We start from the raw sequence: 17,151 nt of genomic DNA, 5'->3' as shown, positions 1-17,151 counted from the left end.
CTTTGTGAAATAATCCATAGCCACTAGGATATATTTATTTCCGCCATCTGTCTCGGGAAACGGTCCTGCGATATCGATAGCAACTCGTTCCATCGGACTACCAACGTTATACTGCCTCATGGGTGCCTTCTTCTTGGAAACTGGTCCGTTTCCAGTAGCACATAACTCGCATTTTTGACACCATCGCCGGACATCTTCTTTACGGTTGACCCAATAGAATCGCTCACGTACCCTTTGCAACGTTTTCGTAATACCAAAGTGTCCTCCGGAAGCGCCGTCATGCAATTTTCGCAATACTTCCGACACTTTGCTTCTAGGTACTACTAATTGCAGCGTCGATTCGGTGCCATCTTCACTTTCAAGGGTCCTATACAACAGGTTGTCTTTCAGAGTCAGGCTATTCCATTGGCCCCAATAACTCTTTACTTCAGGACTTGTGGCACTAATGTCTTGCCAGCCTGGTCTTTGTCCGTGGCGCATCCAATTCAGAACAGTTTTTATACTTGGGTCGTTTTCTTGGGCCGTTTTGATTTCGCTTGGCTTCCATTCCTCACTCTCTACAGTTGTTCGTCGCAGATGGCCAATCTTGTCTTCTATTTTAGAACAATGTGTGCAGTTGTCCTTGCACGGTCTTCTTGACAAAGCGTCTGCATTATTGTGAACTTTTCCAGACGACGAAATGTTTACAGTGAAGATCGGGGCTTTGTTTCTGCAGGTCGGGGATAGCCCCTTCCTGTCGACCTTTCTTAATTTTCCGACTGCTGCAATGGTTTTTGGCAGTTGCGGCGAACGTGTCCAATCTCGCCGTGGTTCACGTTTCTTTGCCAGTGACTGTATTGCTTTATTGATCTTTTCTTCCATTACTTTACTGACCTTTTCTTCCACTTCTTTACTGACCTTTTCTTCAAAACTTCCAGAGCCACCTTCCTCTTCGATTGTTCTTACCCGGCTGTCACTGCGAGGTTCCACCATACGTACTCGCGCACTTCCATGACTAGCTTTCTTGGCGGCTTCGAATTCTAACGCATGGGCCAAAGCTTTCTCTATTTTGTCGTGCCTAGCCAGTCTCAAAGCCTGCTGGGCATCTCCATCACGAACGGCATCGATAAATGTTTGTACAGCCAGTTGATCAAGAAAGCTCTCCGGTGCCGTAGGGTATGCCAATCGAATCAGTCTAGCGATGTCCGCTTCAAGTTCCTGCAAACTTTCTCCAGGTTTCTGCATTCGGTTCTTGACTTGGGCATAGTAAACTTGCTGAAGGTGTCTATCGCCATATCGCATTTCGAGTCGCGCTACTATTTGTTGGAAGTTCTGTTGATCCTCGGGGATGGTCCGCAACACATCCAGAGCATCTCCTCTCAGCGCAAGAATCAGGGCTGTAGTTTTGTCTTGAAGAGTCCATTTATTTGCCGCAGCCGCTGCTTCCAACTGTCGAACGTACGTGGTCCAAGGAATCTTACCATCAAAAGTAGGTGGCTTTACTCGGGCTTGCTGAACGTCGCCTTCTACTCTTGTATTTGTTTCTGGGTCAACCTTCTTGTAATGAGTAGGCTGTGGCACCTCAAGAAGACGGTCCATCAGTAATTCATCTGGGGCACTACTAGTACGCTCTTCCGTAGTCAGTCGCAAGAATTGCTCGCGCAGCTCTTCATACTTGTGCTCAATCTCAACGAATGTTGCTTTAAATGTTTTGGAAACTTCCGTAATTCTATCTTCAACTTTTTCTTCAATTGATTTAGAGACTTCTTCGATAATCTTTCTAGAATTTTCTTCCATTTTCTCGAACTTCTCTTGAATATTTCTAGAATTTTCTTCATTAATCTTTCTAGAATTTTCTTCCATTTTCTCGAACTTCTCTGCAAAATTTCTAGAATTTTCTTCATTAATCTTTCTAGAATTTTCTTCCAACTTCTCGAACTTCTCTTGAATATTTCTAGAATTTTCTTCATTTTCTCGTTGCAACACCTGTTGACCATTTTGGATTTGCTGGAGCAAATTGAGCATCGTTTCTTCCATTTTAGCTGCAGCAGATCTTGTTACAGGCATACACAAGCAGAAGCACTTAATTTAATCTTACTTTTAATTAATTTAATTAATTCCACACCTGACACCAATGTAACGTTATTTATAAATTCGGGTTCGATTTATATCAATATTTATTAAACAGAACTAAAACACTATAAAATCCGTACAATTTATATCGATTATTTATATCACTCACAAATTTATATCGATTATTTATATCACTCACACTTCGCAATTTATCTTTTCGTGCTCGATGTTTACGTACTCGTTCGGTAGTAGACTGCCGCGATGTTCGGTCCGCAACCATTTATACACGCAAGCAATGTAAGTCCAGTACATTCTCGAATACGCGTAGAAAATTCCAGAGAATTCTGGAGCATTTCCGTTACAATAATAATAATTGACTAGGATTAGAACCGGCAAGACCGAGAAAATCAAATAATAATAATAATAATAATAAAACACATTAAGGAAATATAGGAATAGTACTATGTAATTCATACTTACCAAAATTGATGGCCACAACAGCCAACGCTAACAAAAAAAAATCCTGCAAAATTAGCAATTTAAGTAAGTGGCGTTGTTTATTGGGTTTGTTTGGCTTTACGTTTGGGTTGAATACGAGTAGGTTGTGATAACGTGGTGTGTTTATGAGAAGAAAGAGTTTTGTGTTTTTTAGGTGTGCTACGACGTGTAACTTTATTGGGCGTATGTTGCGTTACTTGTATTTATTCTGTTTCTTGGTTCAAGCAGTTGTATTTGTGTGGTTGCTTGGGTTAAAGGTGGAACTGGAGATATTACAGTATGTCGTGGGTCATGTTGTGAGTCAAAAGTGCTGTTTAGGTTTTTGCGTTTAGGTTGAATACTAATGGGTTGTGATATTATTATTATTAAGCTTTGAAAAGCTTGTTTCTCTTGAGACATCCTACTACTATCAGCGGTAGAAAGGTCCGTAAAGCAATCTACAAATTAGGTAACGCTTCTTCCAAGTCTGATTCTAAAATGAAATCGAGAACGTCCTTTGGTGTTGACTGTTTCTTAAATTTCCTGGATATCGTCTACTCCATCAATGTTTTTACACTGATTATGGGTTAAAGGTTCTCCAATATTCACACAATGGTCAATATTTGGGTTGCTTTGGGTTCTAATGCATAAATGTTGTATAGAAACCCAACGAGCTGACCAAATCACTTTCATCCGAGGTGATTGCAGTACAGAGCTGGGCGATTTTGTAAACACTTTTTAGTATTCAAATACTTTGTAATTAAATACTTTTATGGAAGCAGTATTTGGATTTGTAACACTAATACTATCACAAATATTTAGTATTTGAATACTTCGCAAAGCATTTGGATACTTCGTAAAGTATTCGAATACATCGCATAATATTTGAATACTTAACTTTCCCATTTTACCAAAAATCGACTACTCCAAAATTTCTCGCGAAAACACTTCAATTAGTACTTTTTCGATCAGACTTCTCAATAAAAAGTTATAGACTAGAAACCAATTTCGAACGAAAATTCAAAGGGCCGTAACTTTTGAACTAGTAGCCCAATCTTGGAACTGTGTGAAATTGTGGATTCTACAGGCGACATTCAATAAGAAAATTTTTTTTTTGGTTCGATCTGAAACAATTTTTTTTCGGGCCTCAAAAAAATGCAGTGTGTAACCTTCCTTTTTTACCAAAAATCGACTACACCAAAATTACTCGGGAAAACACTTTTTCTTATTAATGTGGATGCGTAGAATCCAAAACAATTCGTACTTTTTCGATTACACCTCTCAATATAAACGACAAAGACAAAAAACAAATTTCGAAAAAAAATTCAAAGGGCTGTAACTTTTGATCTAGTAGCCCAATCTTCAAACTGTTTGAAATTATTGATTCTACGGGTCAAATTCTATAAGAAAATGTTTTTTTCCCGGTTGATCTCAGACAATTTTTTTCCGGCCTCAAAAAAAGGCAGTACTTTTAAGTTATTCAAATATTTGAGGACAATTTAGAAATGTTTAGGGAAAGTTTCCATTGTCACAAAATTAAATATAAAAATCCGATACAACTGAATACCGAACGATCCTGGAGTTTTGACTCGATAGTCTACGTAACTTAAAAACAATAGGGACCTACCTTATATCCTTAAGACCATGTGTACCAATTTTCAAAGCGATCGCACCTTTCTAAACAAACTATCATGCACACGGACAGACGGATGGACAAAAAGGATATCAAAATCGCTAGGATTAATTTCAGAAAGGCGTACGTATCATGTGCACGACGCTTTGAAAACTGGTACACGTATTCTTAAGGATATAACTGGTATAAGAAAGGTCCTGGTAGGTACCTCCTATATAATAATAATAATACGCTTTTACTCCCCTTAAATTTGTATATAACAATAGAAATAGAAAAAAGCTAACCCCATACAAAGTATAACTGGATTTTTTAAGTAGTATTCAGACTTTTATCTAGTATACTATTTTAAATTTTTAATGTACTTATTTGAGTGACAACTATTTGAATACTTTTTACTGTATTCGAACACTTTTCAAAGTAAGTTAATGAAATACTTTTCAAAGTATTCGAATACATTCTAAAGTATTTGAATACTTTTCAATGTATTTGTATCTAGTATTCGCTTGTGCTGGACGTTAAAGTACTTAGTATTCAAATACTTTTTGAAAGTATTCTGCTCAGCTCTGTTGCAGTAGTGTCTAATATTGCAAAATAAAAGCAAAATTTAAACTTCTTGTGTCACTCCGGGGTTTTGCCGTATGAATGGTAAATGGCGCAGCACTGCCTATCGTTGTGTTGTAAGGGGAAGAAAACGTGCGAAAGAAAGCAGTATAGCACCAAAACAGCATTTAGCAGAACTATTTACCACTAGATTTAATGAGTCGGAGTTGCACTGTATGTATAAAGCTCTTGAGTTTATACCTATATCTAAAATCGAGACCGAGTTGAATGATTGGCTCTGGAAGCGAAGTGAAAATAGGTTTTAGCGCCCGTCGTGCTGCCGGACCTTTCGTCATCCCCTCTTCTAATTCTTCGTTTTAGTGATTTTGTATTCATTTCAAGAATCGAATTGATTTTAATAATAATATTGGCATGGAAATTGAAAACCACGTTTTGGGCCATCGATTTATTAGAATCTTTTTTAGCGCATTTCCACAAAAATAAAAAAAAAATGCGCTATTGTGGCCACTTTGTCCGTCCGTCCGTCCGTCCGCTAACTTTGCGACGCTACTAGTTTTTTATCTTAAGAGCTATTGTTCTACTTTTTTCGCTATTTGGTTCGTTATGGTGTCGAGTCTTGTACCAAGGAAGGAATTTTTTCTGTACCGCTTACAAAAAAAGTTATTGTAAAAAAAAAAAAAAACCGTTTTTTACATGTTCCATAATTTTACACTTTTGCCGTTTATTAACGATCCTAGAGATCGTTTATAATTTTGCATTGCTATCTGTCGCCTGCCGGTTGGTCTCTCCGTCTGTTCCTTTGTCTGTCTGTCCATCGATCTGTCCGTGTGAACGATAACTTTGTTTAGAAATGTTCGATCGCTTTTACATCTCCGTTAGTTATGAACTGAATTGCATGAAATTCAATATGGGCATAGCTTTAACCATATAATACGCAATGCCAAAAGTTGAATCGAATCGATTCAAAATTCACAGTGCCCTTTTCGCATCTCGACCATTTATAAACCGAATTGCAAACTTTTTTACTTATAAAAGTATTTGAATGAAATTTGATACATAGGCACTTGGAATAAAGGAAAATCAAACGCCAATTTCAAAATTTGGTTTTGCGCATGCGCAGTGCCAACTTTTTTATTTATGGAAGAATTTAAACGAAATTTGATACAGAAGCACTTCGAATAAAGGAAAATCAAACGCCAATTTCAAAATTTGGTTTTGCGCATGCGCAGTGCCAACTTTTTTATTTATGGAAGAATTTAAACGAAATTTGATACATAGGCACTTGGGATAAAGGAAAATCAAACGCCAATTTCAAAATTTGGTTTTGCGCATGCGCAGTGCCAACTTTTTTATTTATGGAAGAATTTAAACGAAATTTGATACATAGGCACTTGAATAAAGGAAAATCAAACGCCAATTTCAAAATTTGGTTTTGCGCATGCGCAGTGCCAACTTTTTTATTTATGGAAGAATTTAAACGAAATTTGATACATAGGCACTTGGGATAAAGGAAAATCAAACGCCAATTTCAAAATTTTATTTTGCGCATGCGCCGTGCCAACTTTTTTATCTATGGAACTATTTAAGTGAAATTTGATACTTAGGCGCTTGGAACAAAGGAAAATCTAACATTAGTTTTAAAATTTAGGTTTGCGCATGCGCAGTTCCAACTTTCTTATTTAGAAAGCATTGAAATGAAATTCTTCTCATAAACTGAAATTGAAGTAGCACGTCAACAATGGATTGCCCATGTGCAACGCTATCTTTCATATTTGTGGGCGGATTTTTACGATTTTAACAGAAGTTGCATCTTACAAATGGGAAATGAATGCAAGTGGAAATGCGCTTTATGTAAATCGTTTACGATTACTTTTTAACTTGTTTGATTCTCTATACCATTCAAATTTTTATATGCTTTCAGTGCAAAATTTACATGCTGAAATGAATAGGGCGTGTCATCTCTTTCCTAAAAAAGAAAAAAAATGGATAATGTATGTAGATAAACTAACAATAACATTGTTTGCTACCAAGCAGGATGAATGTTTACAGATCATAAAATTGTAAATTAGTACAAAGTACACCTTAATCAAAATCTAAATATCATTCGTGTATCTCCGCATGTAGCAAGTGGTTCTACGTGTCTATATCGGTTGGCATATAATAAAAAAGGCGATCGCTTATTTAAGGTATGTACAATGTTCGTAGTAATATTGATTATTGTCATTGTTAATAAATGCGAAAGCACTTGTTAAAATAGTCTTTTCTAAAGATAGTAAAAAAAACAGTGAACGTACCTATTTGCACTGGTTACATTATCATTTCTTAGTAAATAATTAATCTATTTTTAGCCATCTTTCTGTAGAAGTGTAGAGATGGACTCATCTCGTATTTGGGATGTAGACAAATAAAGTTTGGGAAAGACTAATACATCTATTACTTGTTCTTTTGTCGTTGCATTAGAAACTTAACTACACTTGCTCAAATAGTGTGACCTAAAATGAAATTATTTGCGTTGGTATAATCCCAAATTCAAAATTCAAGTAACCACTAGCAGCGAAGAAATGTGTGTTTGGCCACAATTGTAATTGCTATACGATTTTTTGGTTTTTTCTACCACGTAAGCAGGATGTAAAAGTTCAATTTCGTACAGACCGGAATTTTGTTTCACATCCACGTTTAGTTGTGCAAGAATTTTGGTAACATTTTTGCAAATCGGTCCCACCCAATTTTTGTCTCCTGTGTGTGTATTATGTGTAAAGTTCATCTGCTGTTGCAGCGTTTGGAACCGATTTTTCTTGTCCGACACATACCTGCAAGCAAATGCCTCATATAGTAGGTTACCTATCAGATATAGAGAGGTTTAACAGAGACCAGAAAAACCCACAAACAATTATTAACAGCAATTTTTTCGTTCGTACATGCATTTTCTCTGTAACAATTCATATAGAAATGCGGTTTTTATGTTGTGTTCAGCAAATCCTTTGCAGATTTTAGACCGCCACCCCGCCAGTATTAAAATGGACCGCGTTATCTTTGTTAACTAATTTTAATTAGGCCGGTATTAGACTATAAAAGATATTTGACAAAGATCTTTTATAAGATATATTTTATATAATATTTGACAGTGTAATATTACTTCTTTTATATATACATATCAAAATATATTTTACAAGAAGTAATAACAGACGATTACATTTGATAAAATATTAATTTGTTAATCTTTTATAAAACATATTTTATCCAATCTCTGATAGTGTAATACCGGTCTTAGAGCCCAAAGACTGTCACGTTTATACGAAATAGGGCCAGTTGTACTATGATAGTTCAACGTCAGCTCATTTGACTGTCATAATTAATAAATTTTACTGGACAACTATGGTTTTTTAATTTGTTTCGACTAAAATTTGAATTTGAAACAGAATGCCTTAGAAAAAACATGATAGTTGCTGTCAAACGTCGATTGTTAATAATGATACGTAATGGTACAGCGACTGAATAGTCCCAGCCATTTTTATGCATAAGAAAAATAAGTTGCACGGCATTTTGCCGTTAAATTGAAAGCTGTGTTAAAATCATATTTACTATTCAGAAAATACCTACTTTATCTTTAAAAAGTGTTAAAAATGTCATCGTTCAGATCCCAAATGTTTGTAGTTTTCTTGTAAATTAAAAAAATTACTACAATAAAATTATTTCCCAGTGGTCAGGTTTTATAATCAATTTCTTTGGAAAAACGACCAATTGTTGCAGTTTTGTTATTTAAGAAACTTCTGATGCGCTTAAATATTATTTAAGTAATCGCGGAATATTAGAATTATGATGTAAGAAAATGATAAAAAGTGGGGTACCTACATCAGACTAAAAGAACCCCTTTATTTTTCTGCGTATCTATTTACATCATTAAAAATTTTAATATCAATTCAGAAGTGCCATTTTACCATGCTGTGTTCACTTACCTTGTTTTCACAAATGCAGTTTAGTTGATTTTCTACTAGTGTAGGTACATTTAGTTAAAATCAGCATGAATTAAATAATTTTTTGTTTTATCTGTGCTGAATAAGTTATCCTCATTGACTCTTAACATTACATTTATTTTTAGATGATTGTCAGGATGATCAACCGCTTTTTGATACTTTTTCTTACAATCGAGAGAGTAGCGCATCTTCAAATAATGGAACGGCAGCTATTATCACCGCTCGACGAATACGCATGCGTCGCCAGTTTAAAGTTTTACTTGAAAACGGAATTGCTTATGGAATTTTTCACAAAACTGGCCCTGAATGAAACTATCTGCCCAATAAGTAATTGTTCTGTGACGTTAGCTGATGTAACGGATGCAGCTGAATTATCCAAGCTGTCTACCAATGTTTTAGCAAAGGGCAGCGAAAGTCTCAATTTAAATGACACTCGCCTGTACGAAGCTGTTATGAAATGTAACATGACAGTGAAGTCTACCTTATACTACTTTCAATTATTTGATATGACTTTTTCTGAAATTTACAACAAGTTTGTAAACAGTCTGACGGCTCCAGAAGAAATGGTGCAAAGTTCCTTAAAAGCGATTAATGTCAGTCTACCCGACTTTATGGCAGCTGTGGCTTATGGAAACGATAAGAACCGCCTTACAATTTTATCTAAGGGTAACTACTCTTTAAATAATGTCAATGCAATTTTGAATATAACAAGAAAAAATTTTACCGAAATAATAAGCTGTATACCGCTGAACAAGATTTTACAGAACTTGAGTAAAGTAAACTCCACGAAACTGCAAAATTTCGTTATCGATGCTGGAATTACAAGTAACAAATCAATTAGTTTCTTCAAACAATTTAATATATCACTTACTACTTTCTTAAAACGTCAACAGTTTGCCGATATTGTGGATGATATATATAAATCGCTCAATAAGGAGGAAGCTTTAGGAGTCTTTGTAGCGAGACAAGTGGCTATAACTGTGAAGAGAGCGATTACTGTAGATTCTTTCTTAAGAAACGCCAGTGATTTTCTAGGAAATTACTCCCAATTATTTTTAGAGAGTGTAGCAAATCCTTTGAATAAATATCAAGTGAAGAGAATTGCAGTCTCCTCCAATCACTATTCAAGAGAAGTTGCGCACATATACAGCGCTACTCCGTTTCTTGGGAAGTTGGTCAACATTTCTTCGACTCAAAATCTATCCAGGTTGACCAATTGCACATACGTATCCAAATTGCCTGGAGGTGGCCTATTCGTTGAAAACATAACTGATGCCCATGTGGACAAAGTAACCTTTACCGCTATTAAATCGAGCAAGACCACCTACAATTTAGGAAGCCCCTTATTTTGCAAGAGCTTATTGTATGGATTAGCTATTGAAAATTATCCGAAGTATATCAAGTTTACATCTTTCGAGGTCAATAGTACCATTAAACCCATCCTGCCTGGTCCTAATGAAGTGTCAACCACTCCTTCAGCAACTACCAAATCATCGGAAAGCTCAAGCAACAGTAACCGAATTATTTTAAGCCTGATATTGATAACTACAAGTATTTTACAGTTGTAATGTTATAGCAGTTTAGAAATTTTATTAGTGTATTCCAGTATTGCAAATAGTTTGGTTCCGGTGAACTTTTACTGTAATGAGTATATAATGAGATGTATAATTATTCTAATAGTTGTTTTTCTCTTAACTGTGTATATCGTGTATGCAAAAATATATGATTTGTTTTTCGAGTGTGTCGTAGATATAGGTATATATTTTTCTACCACTGCACCAATCAGGTCGCCTACATAGAAGAAAGTACTATTTTGCATCGAATCTGAAATGAAAATATTGATTTAAATATTACTCATAAACGGAAGGATCGACCGAAAACGGTACAAAGTAGCACTCAAAAACATACAAGTTAAAAGGTTACAGAAGTAGGTAGCTTGTATGTTTTTGGGTTCGATTTTATACAGTTTTCGGTCGACTCATTCGTGCGTGAGTTTCGTCGGCATAGGTTAATTCAAATTGTTTAAAACCTTACATTTTAGGGCCTGATGACTTGTAGCCGCAACATGTCGTCTTTAATATACGTCATTGTCTGTTACTAAATTCAAACTTTATATAGGGAAGGTTTTGTGAACTTTCGCTCCGGTTTATCATTTTACCTCATTTCGAGCATCACAAGAGAATGGATATACCCAATAAACAAATATGGGGTACCCTTTAAGAGTATTTATTTATTTATTTATTTTATTATTTTTTTTTATTGTGCTAACGTGTGAAGCGAAAGAAAAATATGTGACCATTTACCAAAGAGGCCAGGGTCAGTAACGTTAATATGCTGCAGGGCAGTTACCACTGGCAAGGGGCGGATATGTCAAGATTATTTTGTATTCATTCGATATTTTCATGAGAATCTCAAATTATGATTCTTTAACATAAAGTTAGTTTGTTAATCAAAATTCTCTGTTGGTGTATATTCGCAGTTGAGAATTATTTTGGTCACAGGTGGTCATAGACTAACATGTTGAAGGGTTTGTATGACATGAATAGATTGGTATGCGCATTTTTCATAAATTGATTTTTTTGTCAAGGTGCTTCTATAAATTTGAGTTTGCAGTAATAGTAGATGTATAGGTACTGATTCCAACTTCGTCTCTTCCTCAAGTGCGACCGGTGTAGGTACCTACCTATATGTTTTTAATGCATTGTGGTTATCCATAGTTGGTAGTTTTGGAAAGATCGAACTAGGGTCTTTTTATCACCAGCGACTACGTTAATTAATACCAAAATCAAATCACGGACTTAGTCGTGTCCATTCTACAGTCATACAATAATAAAAATTATGTGTGGGTGTGGAGTGTGTGTGTGTAATGTGTGGTTTTCTGTGATTTGTATTTTCAAAGCTGCCTTAATACCTTTTTGTGGCAGTCGATCCTTTAGATGTAAATCGTTCTTCCTACATTAATTATATATAATAAAAAATAAATCAGGAATAAATTAACTAAGTGTAGTGTTTCTCTAGGGCGGAGACGGACTACGAAATAAATGCTACGTGAATTTTTCATAAATGCTACGAAACTTTGTTACTTAAGCTGAGCATCGGAGCAGTAGTTACATAGTCAACTGGTAGCATTGCGTGAAAGGTCATAGACGAGCCTAAATCGATCTCTATGGGAGTAGAGCAATCAGACACTGACTCTTAGCTTCTCCGTCCAGTAAAGAAATAGTTTTTGAGAATATTTACTGAATATACCTTGTTCTTCTACATCTTAATAGAATTATAATAAGTAGCACTTCTACGCATGTTGCAGGTTGTTAGAAAGCGAAATTACAAGAGTTAGCAAAATGGTTTCATGTAAAGCCCAGCATGAATTTGCTGGATTGAACATTACAGAAAATTTCCTCTTGGTAGCGCCCTCTTCCATTTCAGAAAGTCTCAAAGCAGGAATCACGTCGGAGATGAATTTGCGGTAAGGCTGAAGTTCAGTGAATATCAAGAATGTTTCTCCATTGCTTTCTTGTTGAGAAGAAAATAAACCAACTTGAGTGTTATTGCATACCAAGGGTCCCCCGGAGTGTTGCTTTGGTATTACACCATGCGATAGCTGTGCACAGATTTGCCCGTACGAGTAAACCAGGGTGTAATTAAACCATTGCTTACAATTGTTTATATCTTTAACAAGCACACGAACCTTTACTAAGGGTGCAGCTTCACGGTTGAACCGGTACGGCATAGACACGTTCCAGTAGACGAATGAACAGTTACTGTCTGAAATTAAATGGGTGCTAGCTAATGTTATTGGAAAGATGTAAGAGTTGACTAGAAACTCTGTATCGGTGGCCATTAAAGCGATATCATTTGCGACGGTGTAGTTCACATCTTTGTATTCCGAGTGTGATATTACCATATTTATCTCTCTTTTGGGCGATACAGAAACGGCTGCCAAATTATGGACTCTTGCGACCATAAAGGGCCAACTACCATTAGCATAAACACTTAATTTTTTGTAACACGTGTTGGATGTCAAAACCCATTTTGGTTTAATTAAAGTCCCACCACAGACCATAATCTCCACTTCCTTGACCCGTTGGTAGATCGCCATCATATATGGATAGTTATTCACACAATCGCCTTTTGACAGAAAAATGCACAGCAAAATTACATGTCCTACAAACATACTTACAGAAACTTTGACGTTTTAAATTTCACTTACGACGTATAGTAGTTATGATGTATTTATACACACGTCATGATTTTACTCCAGTAATTAGCTATAGAAATTGAAATGTTGAAATGCATTATTCGTTACAAAGAAACCCCACTCCCAAGTCTAAATTCATCTCCTGCACGATTTGTCCCTGAAAAATTATTTCCCGCGAAAATATTTGATTGTAAAATTAGAAGCAAGGGATTGATTTTAAGAAAACTCTTGAAATAGTTATTAAGAAAGTCGGCATGGTAACGATGTCGATGACATAGTAGTAGTGACTAGTGACTATACCTCATACCTCCTGGTAGCACGTGACGGTGTGGTATAGTTCCCGTGGGTGAATTTTCCTTGGGGGACGCGTACATTGTGAATTTGAACTTTCCTGGAAGTCAACGTTTTTTGTTCAGTTTCACATAGAAAAATATGTTCCCCACTTGCTACAAAATAACAAGGAATACCTATTCTTAAAAACGAAAGAAAGTCAATTCTAATCTGCTGTTTAAACTACAAACCAAAATTGATTATAAACAATAATAATAACAAAATTTATTACCTGTAAGTAAAGTACAGTGAAACTAACAAGCTTTGGTACGATACAGAGCGATTAACGCGGAACAAAAATGAAATCGTGTTTCCTGCGTCTGTTTGCTTGTCCACCCTCCGTTAACACGAGATATCTTGAGAATGGACGAAATGTTGGTAAAATGGATTAGATTAGAAATAATAGCAATTATAAATTATTTTTCAGTTGCCACTAATTTAACTCGTCACGAAAATAAATATTTATTGATATGCTTATCAGTTTCATTAATAACCCGCGATGAGCGAATAGCCTTGTTAGTAGAAGATAATAGTTCCCTGCGAAGACAACACGTCAATTATGTGGTTTAAGGTTTGGTTTTGTTTTTGTGCGTGCGCGTGTTTAATCACTGTATGCTATTCACAGTCGTGTAGTGACGGGGCTCGTCCTATGTACCCCCTTTATGGTTCAGTGAATTGGGTATGTGAGGATATTACAGACCATTTTCCAACTTCAAAAGCAAACATCAACAGCATTACTTGTTTGAAATGCAACATTCCCGTGTTAGATGGTAACTTTATCCCTTCAAATTTTCGGGGAGCGACGTTTAATTTAAGCTACAGCCACGTGAAGAAAATCCAAGAGGACGCTTTTAAATCGTTTACAAACACTACTCATAAATTTATCTTTGATAATAATGAGATTAATTACATAGGCAAAAAGGTCTTTAGCAATTTTTCACAGCTTGACGAAATTAATCTTAGGAATAATAAAATATCAAGGCTGGTTGCGGGAGTGTTTGATAAAACTAATGTGACTTTATTAGATTTATCCCAAAATCATGTCACAGACCTTACCTCCATGTTAAACGGGCTAAAAGTCTCCATGTTAAATTTATCATCAAATGGAATTAAAGAACTTGAAGTGAGTGCTTTAGACGGAGTCGTAATTTGGACAGGTAGACAATGGTCCCCCAATAAACAATCGCTGGACTTATCTAATAATTTCTTAACTTTGATTAAACCAAACACGTTTAAGTTCTCAAAGGAGGATAATACTCTACGCATCTTGCATTTGCAAAAAAATATGTTGACGGTCATAGAAAACGACACTTTTGCGCAGTTAAATTATCTTTGGCATTTATCTTTGGAGCGAAATTCTATTTCACAGTTATACAGGGATTCATTTAGGGGATTGTCAAGCTTACGTGTTTTGAACATTGCGAATAATCTTTTAATGGATATACCATATGGAATATTCGGCAACACAAGATCACTTGAACAGTTAGATCTATCCCAAAATCGTTTAACGACCTTATCAAGAAGTACATTTACTGGTTTGAGCAGCCTAACAAAATTAAATATATCGCACAACTACTTCCAAACAATCGAGGACTCGCATTTATTGCCGTTAGGAAAGCTGTCCTCATTGGACGTTAGTGACACAAGGCTTCACAAGTTCAACTTAAAACAAATAATGGATCATCACTTTGGATTATACACTTTAGTCATTAATGATAACTTTTGGACTTGCTCAAATTTGTTACAAATGTATAAGCTAATAAATCGAAAACGAATGACTTTTAGTTATCCGTCCAGATACTTCGACGTTCCAAATCTGCATGGAGTTGCGTGTTCTCGACAAGAATTGGACTCTTACGATAACCTGTCGTTTGAAAACTTTTTAAGCATAATTTCACAAGATCCAATTATTGAAGACATTTTTGATGATCACCTCACCAACGATAGTGAAATGAGTGTAAATACCAATATGATGCAAGATGTGAATAGGCTAAGTATTATGTTAACAATTGTAACTGTTATCTGCGTAATATTATTTGTATTTTGTGTTGTACAATACCTTTTTGCATTTTTACGCTACGGGAATTTTGTTAAATCTGACAAATTTTCCTTTCTATATGCACAGAATCAAGATAAAGTGGAACTTTTACCTTAATTTCCGACGTGAAATTAATTTTTAAGAATAAAATGATAAAGTAAATGTATATTTTTGGCCTAGCGTATTTTCTATATCGGGTGATCAAAAAGAACTGCAGACAGTTTAAATTGGGCGCTTTAAGTTTTTAATATTTTTTACTTAAGGAATTGGCAAACATGTTTAGAAGGTAGTTTATGTATGCATTAGTGATTAAATTCATCCACCACTACTTTTACATAAATGACATTTGGTATGTTACCAACGTTATAAATGTTTAGTTTTACGGAAAATTCAAATTGTCCGCACTACTTTTCGATCACAATTTCATTGGAAGTTATCTCCTTAATGTATATTTAAATTAACACATCAATTACTTATTGTCCGAACGGACAGATTGTAAGCATAAATGAGTAATAAAAAAGTAAAATACTAATCTGTGCTATTACCTACTAACGTTTCAGTTTATTAGCATTTTCCAGTATAAATTGACCGAAGCCTGGTACAAAATCCTTAGCAAAAATGTTGATCGATAGCGCTGTCCAGTACTTTGGAGAACCGACGTATGTGTGAACGAACAGGGTGTCCCAAAACAGTTCCTCCGCCTATTTAGGAAAATGCGTTAAAATCTAGATTTATATTCTTCACTATATTTAATTATTTATTATTACCCAACCTACGTCATTACTACTGACAAAATTTTCTGCGTACACGGTTATCAACTGATGTCAAGTTCACTGATTACGGAAACTATTTACAGGAATAACACAGAGAAATAAAGGTCTTGGGCAAAACTATAGTGACCGGCGGATTATTGAAATTTGCAAGTTACTTTGTGACGATGATTATGCAGCCCTAAAGGTCGCGATATATTTGCAAAAAAACCCAAAAAAACATGAAAATTGATGATTTTCGCCTCCTGTTATGAATTTTCTAGGCTAAGAGGTAAGACCTAGGCTAACTTCTCAGTATCTACCTTGTATGAAATTTCACGAGAAATATTTTCAGCAAAAAAATTTCATCTACTTAGACCTCATAAATCGCGAGATATCAGCCAAAAAGGGCGAAAACACGGTCTCTGGGGGTGGTGGGGTGGCTGGCGCCTTTAGCACAGGGTTTGGGGGGTGGGATTTTTAATATGTTGTTTCTGACACCTAACTGAACATATTCCACCATTTTTCTTGTCCACCCCAAAATGTCCAGTTAGATGTCTTTATCGCCTAGACTAGAACCATTGAATAACAAATTTCTCACTCAACGTCAATTTTATGTCATCTCTTTTTGGCCGAGATTATGTTGGTAGAGTAAAATCTTTATTCACAAATACAATGTGTTTATTATCGCCGATGTAATTTTTTTCATTAACGAGTGACGTAAAAATCCAATATGGCATCCATAAGAAATAAAAAATTGATATGATTTACTCGAAACCCACGAGTCGTAACAATTTTAATGTACCACCACCAAAAAGCCGAGAAAAAGTGACTAATGGTTTGCTACAATTATTTCTTAATATCTTTGAAAATATATAAATGCCAGCGCATTTTAAAAAATGACATTTTTCGATTTTTGGGCCATAACTTTGTTATTTGTAGAGCTACAAGAAACTTTGAAAAGGAAAATTAATCAGGATAAAATTCTGTATATCGTTGTCCATTTAAGCGACTTTGTATCTACATATTAGGTTTACGAGATCCCCATAGCATAATGAAGATTAAAAACTGCATGCAGTGCATAACATTACATGCAGAGATTTCATTTTAAAACGAACTGAACTAAGGACTAAGGTAAA

The 17,151-nt window shown here is 35.4% G+C and overlaps 3 protein-coding genes across 5 annotated transcripts; 2 read left to right on the top strand and 1 right to left on the bottom strand.

Annotated features, from left to right (window-relative positions):
- Positions 1–6,797: 6,797 nt before the first annotated feature.
- Positions 6,798–10,445, top strand: LOC116159951. Its single transcript, XM_031473063.1, has 2 exons — positions 6,798–6,909; positions 8,823–10,445. Exon 2 carries the CDS (start codon positions 8,823–8,825, stop codon positions 10,263–10,265), a length of 1,443 nt encoding a protein of 480 aa, XP_031328923.1. The 5' UTR covers positions 6,798–6,909; the 3' UTR covers positions 10,266–10,445.
- A 1,505-nt stretch (positions 10,446–11,950) lies between these two features.
- LOC116159955 (granzyme K-like) lies at positions 11,951–13,594 on the bottom strand. 3 transcript variants are annotated; one of them, XR_004143100.1, is made up of 4 exons: positions 13,458–13,594; positions 13,196–13,408; positions 12,908–13,052; positions 11,951–12,861 (listed from the first exon to the last, which is right to left on the bottom strand). XR_004143100.1 is itself a non-coding variant. In XM_031473067.1 (3 exons), exon 3 carries the CDS (start codon positions 12,797–12,799, stop codon positions 11,990–11,992), a length of 810 nt encoding a protein of 269 aa, XP_031328927.1. In that variant the 5' UTR covers positions 12,800–12,861; positions 12,908–13,408; positions 13,458–13,594; the 3' UTR covers positions 11,951–11,989. The 3 variants fall into 3 exon arrangements, 1 of the variants encoding a protein (XP_031328927.1); XR_004143099.1 differs by having other exon boundaries at positions 13,203–13,408; XM_031473067.1 differs by having other exon boundaries at positions 12,908–13,408.
- Positions 13,595–13,784: 190 nt separating this feature from the next.
- LOC116166142 (leucine-rich repeat-containing protein 15-like) lies at positions 13,785–15,380 on the top strand. Its single transcript, XM_031480991.1, has 2 exons — positions 13,785–13,796; positions 13,851–15,380. The coding sequence occupies exons 1-2, from the start codon at positions 13,785–13,787 to the stop codon at positions 15,378–15,380; spliced, it is 1,542 nt and encodes a 513-aa protein (XP_031336851.1).
- Positions 15,381–17,151: the final 1,771 nt, after the last annotated feature.

The sequence above is a fragment of the Photinus pyralis genome, unplaced genomic scaffold (assembly GCF_008802855.1).
Source record: "Photinus pyralis isolate 1611_PpyrPB1 unplaced genomic scaffold, Ppyr1.3 Ppyr1.4_LG1, whole genome shotgun sequence".
Taxonomy (NCBI): Eukaryota; Metazoa; Arthropoda; class Insecta; order Coleoptera; family Lampyridae; genus Photinus; species Photinus pyralis.
The sequence above is the reverse complement of the archived record's forward strand: the minus strand, read 5'-3'. Positions and strand labels throughout refer to the sequence as shown.